At 44.0% G+C, this 16,031-nt stretch overlaps 1 protein-coding gene across 1 annotated transcript in view; it reads right to left on the bottom strand.

Moving 5' to 3' along the window:
* The window catches only part of GALNT2 (polypeptide N-acetylgalactosaminyltransferase 2), a 175,466-nt gene that overhangs the window by 71,101 nt on the left and 88,334 nt on the right, over positions 1-16,031 (bottom strand). The window contains exon 2 of the mRNA XM_081823162.1: positions 13,533-13,626. Within this exon, the coding sequence (XP_081679288.1) occupies positions 13,533-13,626 (94 nt within the window). The remainder of the gene's footprint in view (positions 1-13,532; positions 13,627-16,031) is intronic.

Genomic DNA, 16,031 nt, shown 5'->3' with positions numbered 1-16,031 from the left:
CCTGGGCCCCACGAGTCTCCACTCGCGGCCCCCGCGGGAAAGGCGTCCCAAGGTTGGTAGTGACAAGACAAGTTCCTGCCACTCGCCCCTGCTGGTCCACGCCGCAGACGCGCCCCTGCCCACCCTGCAGCCATCATCACCTGCTCCCCGGCCACGCCGACCTCAGGCCCAACAACTTCTTCCTGTTTTCTTTTCCCGTCTTTGACTCCCATCCACCCCCCTCCCCACCCCGATCTCGTCCACACTGCAGAACGACACAGCAGCCCTCGGGCAGAGAGGCCAGCTGGCGATCAGAAGCACACGAGGTCCGCGGGGCCCAGACGGAGGCTGTGGGCCTCACAGGTGCTGAGGCCCACGGGAGGCCCTGCTCTGTGGCCCGAGGTCGGGGCCCGTTCCAGCTACCGCGGGGGTCCGAAGTGCCACCCGGGACGGCACTTCCACAGAAAAGCTCGGTCTAGGCTCCTAATACCCAACCCAGAACTGATCTTTTGGAAAAGCCACTTTCCTAACCAGGGAACTGCTTGCATTTGGATGACTCGCTTCAGTTAAATTTAATTTAAAAGAATGCCACATTTCCAAACAACGTCATTTCTTTCTTAAAAACTTCCTGTTCACTAAGCCTCATCTTTAAGGCAACAATGATGTCCATCTATGAAAACGAACCTTCAAAGGGTTAATACCACAAAACACGTGAAAACCCGAGTGCTCGGGGACAGACCCACGGGGTCTCCACATCAGCGACCTCAGGTGGGATGGTCCTTTGGCAGATCCTGACTGTGCTGCCGTGTGTCCCCGAGGACAGGTGTACGAGGGGAAGGAAAGTGCCTGGGCCGGCGTGGGTCCCACTGGGCCAGCACTGGGGGGGTGCGGGCGGGGGCAGGAGGCTTCTGGATCCTGGGGGGCTTCCATGGCTGTGCCATATTGTAGTGCTGCCCTCAAAGCCTCCCCGGGAAGGATGGCTTCGACAAATTGAAAGCTAGTCTGTGTAAAACAGAGTAGCCTCTTCCGGGAAAGCAGCCAAGAAGGGAAATAGAATGTATTTCAAATCAGAGGACAAAGCCCTCAGATTTATTTTAACCTCCTGGTTGATCTCAGATGGAATGTAATTTTACTATGCTTAAGAGAGAGAGAGAAAAAAAATCCCTAATATTGTTCCTCTAGAAGGTCATAATGCTACAACATGAAAGAGGAGACCAGGGCAAGGCTGGGACTGCAAGCAAATATATCCAACTAAATGACAAAGACATGTAAATAATACTTTATTATTTTTTGTCACTGGATAGCTGGTATGGCAGGAAATTTTGCTCACCCACGAGAAACTGTCTCCTGGAATAAGAAATCCTACACAACTCATTTTTAAGGACGAAAGAAGAGGAAATTCAAAGAAGAGATTAAAAGTTCTTTAATCACTTAATGAAAATAAAAGGAAAAAAATCAGATGTTATAGGGTAAGTACCCTTAATTTATTTAAAATGACTGGTGCCATCAAAATAACTATAAAAACACCACGAAGCAGTTCTGCTTTGCATTGTGAGGTCTACCCCTGGCTTGAATTCATGTATTTCTTTTCCAAATTTTAAATGGAAACTTTTCATGTTTCCTCTAAGGGACAGTGGTCTAATTTATAATTAATCTAGTTTGTTGTACTTGGTCTCTACCGATCACCTATTTTATTCCGACTGTTAGTAGAAGTATCAAAGCGAACAGAATGGAAGCTGATGCAAGGAAGGTACAGGTGGAGAAAGAGGGAGCCTATTAACCAGTACCACAGGACAGACACTTCACCCAGACTCAATCCACACCACACAATCACCCTGGAAAATATGTATTATTACTGTGCCCATTTTACAGATTGGGGAACTGAGACTTAGAGGTTAACGTGCAAAATGATGGTACCATGACGTAAACCCAGGTCTCTCTCTTCCCAGCTGGCCAACGACTCACTTTAAAGGAATTTTGGCGCAGCACCAAAGGCACCCAGCAGGTCTGGGCAGGTCCCACTTCCGCTGGCAAGCACCCTCTCACTTCCCCAGCCCCGCCCCTGACCCGGTGGCTGGTGCGATGGAGTCTCTGAGTGGCAGCCACGTGCCCATCTCTTGAATGCTGACATCCTCTGTGATCGGAGTCTGAAGGAACCAGGGAAGGTATTTCTCTGCAAGTGTGGGGACATCTCTTCATCACAACCCCTAGCATGCAGCCACTGCTTGGGAGTTTCCAGTGATGGAGAAGTCATCGTTTCAAGGGGAGCCAGAATTGCTGGCCCAGGCTTCCTTATCCACTAACAAAAACTGCCTGCCTGTGACTTCCACTCTCCGGAGTCTCAAATAAAAAGAAAAACATGAGACTTCAGCCTCTTTTCTATGGCGGCCTTCCGACTATTTGGACATCACGATTCCATTTCCCCCTTCTAAGCCCTTCTGTAAAAACATGCCGTTATTTTAAGTGCTCCTCATCAAATGCTGTTTCCGGCCCCCTCACATCTGAGTCACATCATCTGGACCCACTTCAGCTTATGAGCATCTCGGAAAACCCTGTGCCCGGAGCGGAACAGAGGAGTTCAGGTGTGGCATGTCAGCACGGAGAGCTCTAGACACCATCTGAATTGTTCTGGACGCTTGAGTTCCACTAAGAAAGCTTCAGACGATTTTACTTTAATAGCTTTATCACACTTCTGGCTACTGACCTGGTTGATGTCCTCGTTTTTTTTTTCTTCCTTGTTGGAAGGAGGGGGGAAGGACATTAGAAGGTTTGTTTTTTCACGCTGGCTAGGGTGCAAGGAAACAGGCCCCCTTCTTTGGAAGACAATTTGGCAATTGAGACAAAAAAATCCTTAAACACATGCCTTGCCACTGACCCTGGAGTTTCTCTTTTAGGGATTTATTTCAGGGAAGTAACTGAGGGCATATAGAGATTCACCTCAATGGATGTTTGCTGGAAACCCTCTACAAGTTCCACAAAACAGGATACGTTCAAGGAGCTAGGTAACGGGTACATTGCTGTCATTAAAAATGCAGTACAGGAAGTATTTCGGGACATGAGGAGGTGTTTATGATAGAATACCCAGAAGAAACAAGTCCAGTGTGGTGCTGCATGTATAAAAATGTCGATGTAACCGGCTGGTAGGGGCTGCCTGTGGTCTGTCCTGAGCCATCCCGGGAGGAGGAGGGAGGCAGGAGGCGTCCTCCATGACAGACTCGGGGAGAACCCTGAGGTGCTATTACCAGGAGAGAGGAGCATGTGTGAGTAGACTTCCCAGCTAATCCCCCAAATCCTTAGCAGTGTTACTCGCCTGGTGGACTATTCGATATGTTTTATAAGAACTCACGAAAACACTGAAAAGCCCCAGAGCTGACTCAGACATTGTGTCTAGGGCCCCAGGCCTCCTGCACCTGGGCCTGGCCCATCCGGATGCAGACACTGGCTCACCTTATTCAGGCGCCTGGCTATACGCCCAGGATGAGTGCGGAGGAATGGGCCGTGCCAGAGTCACACGGGTTACTTTGGGGTGGTAGAATTACATGTGAATAATCTTATTTTTGCTTATCTGAATTTCTTAAATGTTCCACAAATAGCATATTGCTTGTTTTTAAAAAAGATGCTTCCCCGAAGGATTATCAGCCACGTATTCTCTTCTCCTGGACCTCGGGCCTGGGTCACAGCGAGGCATGCAGAGCTCGCTGTCCCAGGGCTGTCGCACGGGGCTCCCCGGACAGTGTGGCTCACAGGGCACGTGGTGCAGAGAGATACAGGGGACGAGTGTTTGGCCCTAAGAAGCAAGGAAACTCTGACCCAGGCTACAACATGGATGAACCCGAGGACACTGCACGGAGTGAAATATGCCAGTCACGAAAGGACAAGTACCGTATGATGCCATTTATCTCATAAGGTGTCGAGAGGAGAGAAGTTCACAGAGACAGGAAGTAGAATGGTGGCGGCCAGGGACTGGGGGAGGGAGAACGGGAGTTAGTGTTTCATGGAGACAGAGTTCCAGTCTGGAAAATGAGAAAGTTCTAGAGAGGGATGGAGTGAGGGTCACACAACAGTGTGAGTGCGCTTAATGCTGCTCGACCGTATGCTTAGAAATGGTTAAAATGGTAAATTTTATGTTACGTGTATCTTACCACGATTTAAAAAAAAAACAAAACACACAATGCTGGAGCCCAGTAAATTCCTCAGAAGGAGAAAAGGTCAGGGGAGCATTTGTCCGGACTCTGCAGCAATGCTGAATAAATACACAAGTGGTTCATCTCATCTTTCTTCGGGCAGCTGGGAAGCAGAAAAACTAAAACGTTTCCATTAGCATCCGCGGCAATTCACACCGGGATTGAGGTTCTATTACACATTTTGCCATTCCCATGTCATTCATCTTTGCGTGAACGTGAGCAATTTCTGTTTTGAGAAATCAACTGACTTGGGTAATGAAGCAACAGTGGGCCGGGCTGGGGTGGGAGAAGACACCCGCGACGGATGGGGGGGACCTCCCAGACAAGCCAAAATGTAATCAGGACTTCTCCCTTCTCCCTATCCATGTCTCTCCGAGGCCTTGCCCCCTTACAGGAGGTTATAATGGAACATGAGAATGACACCACGGTTTCAGAAAGGCAAAAAGAGAATCTGCTCTTAAAGGACACGTCCCCATCTGAAGGACAAGAGCTCCCTACGAAGGACCTCATCCTCAGCCAGCCTCAAAGACAGACCTGGGCCTTTCCACCCGTGGCCGGCCTCTGTTCTTCATCGTCCTGGATCATCGTTCATCCTGCCTGCTAATCATCAGTCAGATCGAGAGAAGCTGAGGACACAAGAGGAGAGGACATGGGAGGGACAATTACTGGGACAGACTAATTTTCAAAGCAGAAAGCTTTCTCTGTACCCAGAGGGGGAGAAAAGATAAAATTCGTCTCCATCAGATTTTCAAAAAACAAAAAATCAACAAATAACCACTCTGTTTGAAACAACACTTTGAAAATCAGCACCAAAAAGAAACTTCAGGGGCTGAAATGGAAGGAATTGGTCCTGGAACCTCAGGGCCAAAGGCCTTCCAGTCCAGACATGAAATCTGCAAGGACAGAGGCAAGAACACGAAGACATATTCTTACCCCATCTCCAAGGCAGTGTGACTGGTGATCTAATCTGGGAAGAGAGATTGAAAGGCAACAGAAAGATGGAGTTAAAACAACAGAATCAAGGGATCTCAGCGAGAAAGTGTCTCTGTTTTACATAGGAGGAAAATGGAACTACAGAACAGTCACTATTTTTCTAAGGCCCAATGCCTGGGGGCGGTGGTGAGCCCTGAGCCCCAGTGCCCTGCTCAGGGTGCTGCCCTGTCCTTGTCCCCAAGCCCTATGTTCCTCGAAGACCGCTCTCACGTTCCAGTTGCTACGCGCCACTATTTCAGAAATGGCAAAAACACTGGAAAAAGGACATGGGGAGTGCCAGCCCAATGTGCTCAGGGGTTCACGAATCTTGCAGCTCCTTCTCCACTTCTAGAAAGCAGTCGTCCTAGAAGAATGTGTCCACTTGAGAATGCTGTGTTCCCTCTCTGAAGCCAGTGGACTCCTTGGCAGCATGGGGGGGGGTGGGGGTTAGCAGGACTCTCCCCATGAGCATGACCACGGCCTCCTCTGCAGGGCACCAGGACACCCACCTTGGGAGCAAAGAAAGCAAAGCACTCTCTCCTTTCTTTAGCCAACTGGCGGAGAACCATCGGACTTGTAAGCTGCCCGTGATGCAGACAAGGTGCAGTTCTATGGAGGTAAATGGAGGATTCACGGAGTGACTGCTGAATTTAGGGAACTTCCACAGAAGGACTCCTGGCCCGCATGACCTGAGTGAGGTCAAGAGCAGCCCGCTTCCCAACCGCACCCGGTCTCCCTGATGACAGCAGAAATAAAAGGCAGTGAAAGGTGATGTTGACCAGATCTCTCACCCCAAGTCCCAGACCTCCTTCATGGACTAGGTTTCGACTGGAGAACTTGGTGAGGAAATCACAGGTCTCTAAAAGGCAAATGTTGGATGCGGTTGTTTATAAATTCGGCTGCTGGCACTCACATTTGTGGTTCTGCTCCTGCACAGTGCTCACAAAACCCTTCTCAGCTATGCCCTGGCTCAGGGTGCAGCTTGGTCTGTGCACCTCAAGCCCCACGAATGGGAACATGTGTGACTGAGCTTCCAACAGAAACTGAAGGCCGGGACCCTAGCGTCCAGGCCTCCCCTCGGCCACGGCGACTTGGCTGGCATGTTTTATTGAAATTCCAGATTCTACCCTAAGTAGGTGGGGCTGGGACAGGAAATTGAGTTAAAACAATAACCTGGGCTTTTGTGGCCATGGCTGACCCATGAGCAGAGGTGTCCAGAGTGGGGACATGTAAGACACCCTTCTGGGGTAAAGAAATGGTAGAGATTTTCAAGTATTTTTCCTAATCCTTTATAATATCGTATTTAAAATATGCTTTGGAATGCATCAATAAATTAGTGTGGTAATACGTGTTTAATCTAGGAGTATTTTAAGATGGAGGGAGAGTGAGATATACTCAAAATATTTTTTGCTAGGGCGCCTGGGTGGCTCAGTTGGTTAAGCGACTGCCTTCAGCTCAGGTCATGATCCCAGGGTCCTGGGATCGAGTCCCACATCGGGCTCCCTGCTCTGCGGGAAGCTTGCTTATCCCTCTCCCTCTCCCCCTGCTTGTGTTCCCTCTCTCGCTGTGTCTCTCTCTGTCAAATAAATAAAAATCTTTAAAATAAATAAATAAATAAATAAATAAATAAATAAATAAATAAGGGCGCCTGGGTGGCTCAGTCGTTAAGCGTCTGCCTTCGGCTCAGGTCGTGATCCCAGGGTCCTGGGATCGAGCCCCACATCGGGCTCCCTGCTCTGCGGGAAGCTTGCTTATCCCTCTCCCTCTCCCCCTGCTTGTGTTCCCTCTCTCGCTGTGTCTCTCTCTGTCAAATAAATAAAATCTTTAAAAAAAAAAAAAAAAAAAATTTTTTTTGCTAATAGGGTGTTTGGTCGAAGAAGTTGGTGCCGTTGCCTGGGGGCATCACTGCTATCTTTAATCTGGCTCTTACATCTGTCAGTGGGTTTTGTGGCCATGCTGGAAAACACCAGGCTCCTATATTCAGCTTCATGCTGCCTCCTCCCACCCATCTGTCTACAACTGCTAGATATCCAACACCTAGAACACAGGAAGCTACTGAGTTTCTGAGCAACCCACTTTACACAGTGGAAAGTGCGATGAGCAGTGGTTCCTTGCAGACCAAAAAATCCTGGCAGTGCCCATCATTCTTGCGGAAAATATGTTTCTTAATCATAGCAAAATAACTTCTAAAGGAAAAACTCATGTGTATGCTGATTTAGTGAGAAAAAAAGGTCACAATGAAAACAGATAAAATCCTTTGGAAAAATAAAAGGACACAGTGCCTTCATCAAAAGTTATTAGTAATAACTCAAAAAAGAGGAAAATCAGTACATTCCTATCTCTGAAGAAAATCAACTGTATAACAGCTGAAAACATGAAACCCAGGGTCAATGCCACACTGAACTGATTGTAACTAGAGTATGACTCTAGTATATGCCGTGAAGATGGCTTCCCCCTCCCTCTTCATATATGTCTTAAAATCCACTAGAACACTTGTTTAACAGGAAGTCTCTCATTAATCCACACAGTAGAAGCATATCCTATTATTATAATAAAGAAAAGCTTATTAGCCAAGTATTCCATTCAGATGCTCCCCACTGCGTGGGTAATGCCTATTTTACATAGGAAGGAACTGTGGCTCGGGCTACATGACTCATCCAGGAGTTGGGGAAGAAGAGAGGGGGCCACCCTAATAGATACATCTAATGGGAGCATGTACACATTCCCGTCTAGTGCATCTGGGACAATGGGAAGGGTGTAGACAAAGGAGAGCCTATACTCCCCGGGGTGATGCTTATCCAACCTCTGTAAGAAACATGAATATACAAACTCTTGGTCACCATCAAAGTAAAAATTCCATGAACCAACTTCCAGTTTCTGGTCCAGTGTGTAAAGAGCTTGGAAGTCATCACTCCATCCTAATAATAAGCAAAAAGCTAAACAAGGAAAAAAAATCAACCAACAACTCTTCTTAGCTCGCTCAGAGAAGTGAGATCATAGAGCACCCTGCTACTCTAAAAACTGGAGAGACCAACAGGTGAATATAGAGAATCACAGCTTACTGGAGCAGCAACCTCTGGGGGAACCTTGTCTGGATAACGAAACCTGAACTGTAGTGGATGAACAGCAGGAGGTCACTGTGGACAAGCCCAAGAGACTAAAAATTCCAGGGGTATCAGCCACAGGTGGGCCCCCAGGCCTCTGTGAGTTTTACCTCCAGGAGCTTAACTCGGTTTCTCATCATGAATACTGGGAGACAGATCCCTTCATGCTTCCAGCAGGGGGAGAAGAAAAAGAATCATTTTGAAATATGCCAGAGCATTCTGTTCTTAACAAGGCCTGCCTGCAAGAGAAATTATTTACCACAGCTAACCTTTTGGGAGTTTATCAGAGCCTAAGCAACCTGGGGAAAGGAAAATACTCAACTCCAGCCTGCCCCTAGCCTTCTACATGGAGGAAGGGAAATACTCCTTTTTAATCACCTCTGGCCACCCTGTCCTACCTCTGTGGGAGAGGAACTGAGAAGCATTTGTGAAGTTGACAGCCCAGGGGCACAGACCTATCATATGACTATGGCTTCCCCCTCCCTCTTCATATATGTCTTTTTTTTTTTTTTAAAGATTTTATTTATTTATTTGAGACAGAGAGAGAATGAGAGACAGAGAGCACGAGAGGGAAGAGGGCAGAGGGAGAAGCAGACCCCCTGCTGAGCAGGGAGCCCGATGTGGGACTCGATCCCGGGACTCCAGGATCATGACCTGAGCCGAAGGCAGTCGCTTAACCAACTGAGCCACCCAGGTGCCCCTTCATATATGTCTTAAAATCCCTTCCCCATCTAGAACTTATCACCACATCACTAAAGGCCTATTTACTGGAGTTCCTTTTACCCAGCACATCATACCTAGTGCCGAAGAAAAATGTACAAGGCATACTAAAAGGCTAAAACATAGTTTGAAGAGAAAAAGCAAGCGTCAAAACAGACTCAGATACGGCAGGGATGTTGGAATTATCATACCAGGAATTTAAAACAACTATAATTAATATGTTAAAAGCTCTAATGGAAAAAGTAGACAACATGGAAGGACAAATGAATAATGTAAACAGAGAGATGAAAATTCTCATTAAAAAAATCATAAAGAATTACCGGAGATCAAAAACACTTAACAGAAATGAAGAATGGCGCTAATGGCTGGGCACAGCTGATGGAAGAATCTTTGAGCTTGAGGATAAGACAGGAGAAACCTCCACATGGAAAAGCAAAGATTAAAAAAATAATAATAATAAAACCTGAAAAAAATCAGAACAGAGTATCCAAGAAATGTTGGGCAACTACCAAAAGTGTACACACGCATGTGATGGGAATACCAGAATGAGAAGAAAGAGAGACAGGAATGAAAGAATTATTTGAAGTGATAATGACTGAGAATTTCCTCAAATTAATGTCAGACACCAAAACACAGCTCCGGGAAGCTCAGAGAACATCAGGCAGGATAAATAACAAAAATAAACAAACAAACAGAAAACATAAAAACAGAAACTATACTTAGACATGGCACATTCAAACTGTAGAAAATTAATGATTTTTTAAAAAACTCTTGGAAGAAGACAGAGGGGGGAAAACAGCTTTAGAGAAACAAAGATGAGAATTCTATCCAACTTCTCATAAACCATGCAAGCAAGAAGAGAGTGGAATGAAATATCTAAAGTGTTAAGAAGGAAAAAAAAAAGACCAACCTAGAATTCTATACTCTGTGAAAATAATCTTCAGAAGTGAAGGAGAAATAAAGACTTTCCCAGACAACAAAAATTGAGGCAATATGTTGCCGGTAGACCTGCCTTGCAAGATCTATTAAAAGAAGCTCTTCAGAGAAAAGGAAAATGATACAGGGCAGAAACTCAGATCTCCAGAGTGAAAGTAAGAACATCAGAGAAGGCATAAGTGACAGTAAAATGACAACTCTAGTTTTCTTATCTTAATTCATCCAATAGATAACAGTTTGTTCAAAATAATAATAGCAACCACGTATTTGATTATGTATGCTTATATATATGTTTATGTACACACATATATGTGAAATGAATGACAGTGATGATATAAGGAACGGGAGGGAAGAATTCTTAATATTTTGTTATAAGATACATTAACCATGAAGAGGGCTAGTGCTATTTGAAATTAGACTTAGATTAGTTGTAAATACATATTGCAAACTCTAGGGCAATCACTAAAACTAAGAGAAAAAATAGGAGAGAAAAATGGAATCATGTAAAATGCTCAATGAAAGCTACGGAAAGCAGAAAAAAGTGCAGAAGACAAAAACAAGAAAGGAACAAGGGCAAGGAATAGAAAAGAGTAACAAATATGGTAAATATCAATACAGCTATATTAATAACCACTTTAAATGGCAATGGTCTAAATACACCAATTAAAAGACAGAGATTGTCAGAATAGATCAAAAAACAAGGCCCAACTGACTGTATGTTATCTACAAGAAATCTACTTCCAAAACAGAAAGCACTGAGCCCAGATGGGTTCACTGGTGAAATCTACCAAACATTTAAGGAACAAACCATACTAATTCTCTACTCTCCTTCAAAATATAGACACAGAGGGAATATTTCCTAACTCATTCTATGAAGCCAGCATTACCCTAATAATAAAACCAGACAAGGACATTACAAGAAAATAACAAACCAATATCTCTTATGAATATAGATGCAAAAATCAACAAAATATTAGCAAATTAAATCCAACAATGTATAAAAAGAATTATATACCATGACCAAGTAGGATTTATCTTAGGTATGCAAGGCTGGTTCAACATGTGAAAATCAATTAATGTAATCCACTTGACAAAATCCAACTCATTCATGATAAAAACTCTCAGCAAACTAGGAACAGAAGGAAAACTTCTTCAGCTTCATAAAGAACATCTATAAAAACCCTAAAGCTAACTTCATACTTAATGGTGAGAAACTAGAAGCTTTCCTCCTAAGATCAGAAATATGGCAAGGATGTGTACCACTTTCCAACATCATACTAGAAGTCCCAGCTAATGCAATAAGACAAGGAAACAAAAAGTATAATATAGATTAAGAAGGAAGATGTTTGTGGATGATGTGACTGTCTATGGAGAAAACCTGAAAGAATCAAAAACTCCTAGAACTAATAAGTAATTACAACAAGGTTGCAGGATACAGGGTTAATATACAAAAGTCAATTGCTTTCTTATATATGAACAATGAACAAGGGGAATTTGAAATTAAAAACACAATACCATTTACTTTAGTGCGCCCCAAATGTGGTATAAATCTAACAAAATAGGCACAAAATTTATACGAGCAAAACTCTAAAACTGATGATAAAAATAAAAAGAACTTTAAATAAATGGAGAGATATTCCATGTTCATGGGTAGGAAGCCTCAATACTGTCAAGATGTCCATTCTTACCAATTTGATCTATAAATTTGACACAATCTAAACGAAAATCCCAGAAAGTTATTCTGTGGGTATCAACAGATTCTGAAGTATACGAAAGGCAACAAACAAACAGAATAACCAACACAACATTAAAGAGAAAGAACAAAGTTGGAGCCCAGAAGTGGACCCACACAAATATAGTCAACTGATCCTTGACAAAGGATAGTCTTTCCAACAAATGATGCTGGAACAGCTGGACAACCACATGCAAGCAAGCAATAAATAAATAAACAAACAAATAAATAAATAAACCTAGACACAAAACTTACGCCCTTCTCAAAAATTAACTCAAAATAGATCACAGACCTGAATATAAAACCAAATTATTATAAGACTCCTGAAACATAATATAGGAAAAAAACCTAGATGATCTCGTGATGACTTTTTAGATAAAACATCAAAGGTGTGATCCATGAAAGAATTGATAAAGCTAAACCTCATTCAAATTTCTGTTTTAGGAAAGACACTGTAAAGAAAATGAGACGCTGTAAAGAAAATGAGAAGACAAGCCAAAGACTGAGAAAAAATATTTGCAGACCACATATCTGATGGAGGACTGTTAACCAAAATATATAAAGAGTGCTTAAAATTCAGTAAGAAAATGAGCAATCCACTTAAACAAATGGGTGAAAGACCTGAACAGATACCTCCCCAAAGGAGATAAACAGAGGGTAAATGAGTATATCAAAAGAACTCAGTATCATATACCACTAGGGAAATGCAAATTTAAACAATGAGATTCTACTTCCCACCTGTTATAATAGCTCAAATTAAAAACACTGACAACATCAAATGCTGCCGAAGACGTGGAGCAAGAGGAACTCTCATTCACTGCTGGTGGGAATGCAAAATGGTACAGCCACTTTGGAAGACAGTTTGGTAGTTTCTCACAACACTACACATAGTCTTACTATATGACCCAGCAGTCTTACTCCTCGGTACTTACCCAAATGAACTGAAAACGTACACCTACACAAAAACCTGCACACAGTTCTTTATAGCAGTTCTATTCACAACTGCCACAGCTTAGAAGGAACCAAGATGTCCTTCAGTAGGTGAATGGATAAACTGTGGTCCATTCAGACAACAGAATATTATTCAGTGATAAGAACAAATACACCAACAAGCCACGAAAATACATGGAGGAACCTCCATTACACATTACTAAGTGAGACAAGCCAATCTGAAAAGGCAACATACAGTAGTATGATTCTAACTATATGACATTCTGGAAAAGGCAAAACTATGGAGACAGGAAAAGGATCTGTGGTTGTCAGGGATTGGGGGAGGGAGGGATGAAGAGTCGGAACACAGAGGATGTTTAGGGCAGTGAAACTACACTGTAGTATACTGTAATGGTGGATTCATGTCCCTGTACATTTGTTAAAACCCACCGAATGTACACCACCAAGAGTGAATCCTAATATGAACTATGGACTCTGGGTGGCTGTGATGTGTCAATGTTGGTACCCTGATTGTAGCAATGGGCCACTCTGGTGGGATATGTTGACACTGGGGGAGGTGCGCACGTGTAGGGGCAGGAGGTATATGGGAATCTCTGTCCTTTATACACAATTTTGCTGTGAACCTAAAACTGCTCTAAAAACTAGTCTTTCAAAAAAACTTGTGAACTGATATACTATCTTGTGTTTTCTATTTTATTCTATTTTTTTTCTTTCAACAAATTTTGGTCATCTCCTAGTAAATTTATTTCACCACCCACTAATGGGCTTGAAGGAAGTCCCCAAAACATTGCTATAGGGCAGTGTCTCCAGCAGCCCTATGAAATCCATTCTCTATCCCGCAGGCTCCATAGGCCACATTCAGCTCATTCAGTTTCTGAGCAAGAGGACTTCCCAGCCACTAGCCACCAGCCACCAGCCCAAGGCTGGACGGCTCCCCAGGGGCTGCTGCAGTACCTGGAGGAAGGGTCTCCATGCTTTGTGCTTTCTCATCCCCGTTGCTGTGATGAAGGTCTTTCTTTTTAATTGGGTCAATTTCATTCCAGTCCTCCTAAGGGGAACAAAGACACCAAATGAGTTGATCCGTTTTTCAAGCACACCTGCATTCACCAGTTCAGTAAACAGTTAAGTGTTACGATGCCAGTGGGCCCCGGGGATGCAAATGATGAGAGAGAGAATTCCCATCTCCAGGACCTGCATCCCGGGACTTCTCAGACAGTGGAGACGTGAGGGGAGAAAAGTGTGGGAGTGGGAAGGAAGATTTCCGCTTCCCTCTTCATTTTATATTTGCACTGCATATCTATGGGAAGGAAATATTCCGGAAATTCCCAGGGCTCTGTGGATCTTCGAAGGTAGGGAAGGGAGATGGGGAAAGTAGATTAAATAAAATAATTCAACAGTGGTTAAATTAAAGCCATTAAAATCAGGGTAGCTCTCCAGACATCTTAGATGGTTTAAGAACACCCTAGGACCCGATTCTCCCTCCAGGCCCCTTGGAGCCCTCCTCTGAGGTTGCTAAATGATTTAATTCCACTGAATAACAGTGGAGGGAGAAAGGACCAGCCAAGCTTTTCCTAGGGCTTACTCTATTAAGAATGCCAATGGAACAGAGCTGTAAATTAAGGGTTTAATGTGAAACCAGAATAAGATATAAGCTCTGGCAGAATTTATTCAGCTCATCTGCACAAACAATTTACTCTAATCCATCAACATTAAATCAAACTAAAAAACATCTCCATGACCACAGAGCTAAATATACTTTTCAACCACTTGGAATCTGACTTCTGCGAATCAAGGAAAAAAGGCTTCTGTATATAACCCAGATCAGAAATGTCCCATGGCTAGTCATCTTCCTACACAGACGTCTGTGAGCCAAGCACCGTCGACTGGCCATTCTCCCGAGCAGATGCTGTTGGGATGATCTGCAGCATTAAGCTCTCCCTTGGGGGCAACCCGATCAGTTCCGCACAGGTCTGTCCAGCTAGCATTCCTCTGGACCAGCATGGGCTGCGTGTTGTGCAAAAGCTGACCACTGGAGACATTTTGGCTCTTCAAAATGTAAAGTGAGCTCTGCAAGGAGGGCAATCCTCAGGAGCTGGGCCAAATCAGACATTTTTCCCAAATGCAACTTGCTTTGCCAATATCTGCATTTTTACTCAAACGGTACAGGAATTAAAGAGAAACCATGCCTAAGCTTCCTCCCTCTTGAGGCCAGCTTTTCCTTCAGCTGCCTCCTCAGTGACGCAGCTAGGTTGGTCACCATGGAAATGATGGGTGGTGACCCCACTGCAGAAAGAGTGGGCTGGTGAGGAACCCTCCTGTGCCCTGGCAGTCCTAGCCCCACCCAACTGTCACAAGGCCTCAGTCCTTCAAGTGCCTCAAGTGCTGGGATTTTGAAGATTTTATCCTGCATTTTAACAAATGTATTAAAATGCATCTGTGTCCCAATTCAAGTATTTTTTGCTGCAAAATTTTTTTCAGAGATTATTTGGTTAAAAATAAACCTTCAATTTACTATTGGCAATGATTTTGCAGCAAGCTTGGCAAATGCATGGGAGAGAGAGAATCTAACCTACTGCCTTTACAATATATGGAAACGTGTGAATACTAATTCAGTAAGTGATGAAGTAACCACAATCACGCTGTGCAGACTTTTAATTAAGCATTATTAATTCTTAGTTTGCAGCTTGCTTGTAGCATTTTGTGGCTAATAACTTTTCTCCCCCACAGGCATTACACTGGCTAATGGATCAAACCATTTAACCTTGTACTTGAACAAAATCAAAAGCGAAAGTTGCTGGTGGGGCCGGTGCCTTACTTTCTACGTGTAAGAAGCAAGGCATTAGCCGTACTGTCGACAGAATCAACACCGAGGCAGGTCAGCCATCCATGTTTTCTTGGAAAATAAATGTTTCCTTCTTCCCACAGGCAAGACTGACTAGTTGATATGCAACATTCCTGAACCTCTCTACCCCCTGCCAATCCACCACGCCCACCACAAAACTAACGCTGGAGCCCAGACCGTGCTGAATGGCTATGTTCCAAGCAGGTGAAATGACGTTAAGTGCCATTTACGAATGCCTACTCTGCACCACCTGTTCTTGTCCCTGCCACATCCACCCTGGCCGTTTATAATTCCTATTTCACAATGGGGATGTGGAAGATCAGCGAGCCTAAGAGGTTTGCCCACACAGGTCATACAGTGAGTAAGAAGCTAAAGGTGGCTTCTTCTCAATCAGGATGTAGTTTAAACCAAGTTACAAGAGCCTGAGTCTCACAATATCGTAAAAATCCAAGGATATGTTTCTAAGAGGTCATTTGCAAAGGACTCTTTTATTCTGGACTCCCGAGTCAAAAACTGCAAATTACCATGGTAACTACCTGCTCCTAGAGTACAGTGAGGTGCAGGAGGAAGAAAAGGAGGAACCGCTGAGGCCGCTAACACTCAGAGCGCTT

The sequence above is a fragment of the Leptonychotes weddellii genome, chromosome 6 (assembly GCF_054177405.1).
Source record: "Leptonychotes weddellii isolate Sample4059 chromosome 6, ASM5417740v2, whole genome shotgun sequence".
NCBI lineage: Eukaryota > Metazoa > Chordata > Mammalia > Carnivora > Phocidae > Leptonychotes > Leptonychotes weddellii.
This window is presented reverse-complemented; position numbering and strand designations above follow the sequence as displayed.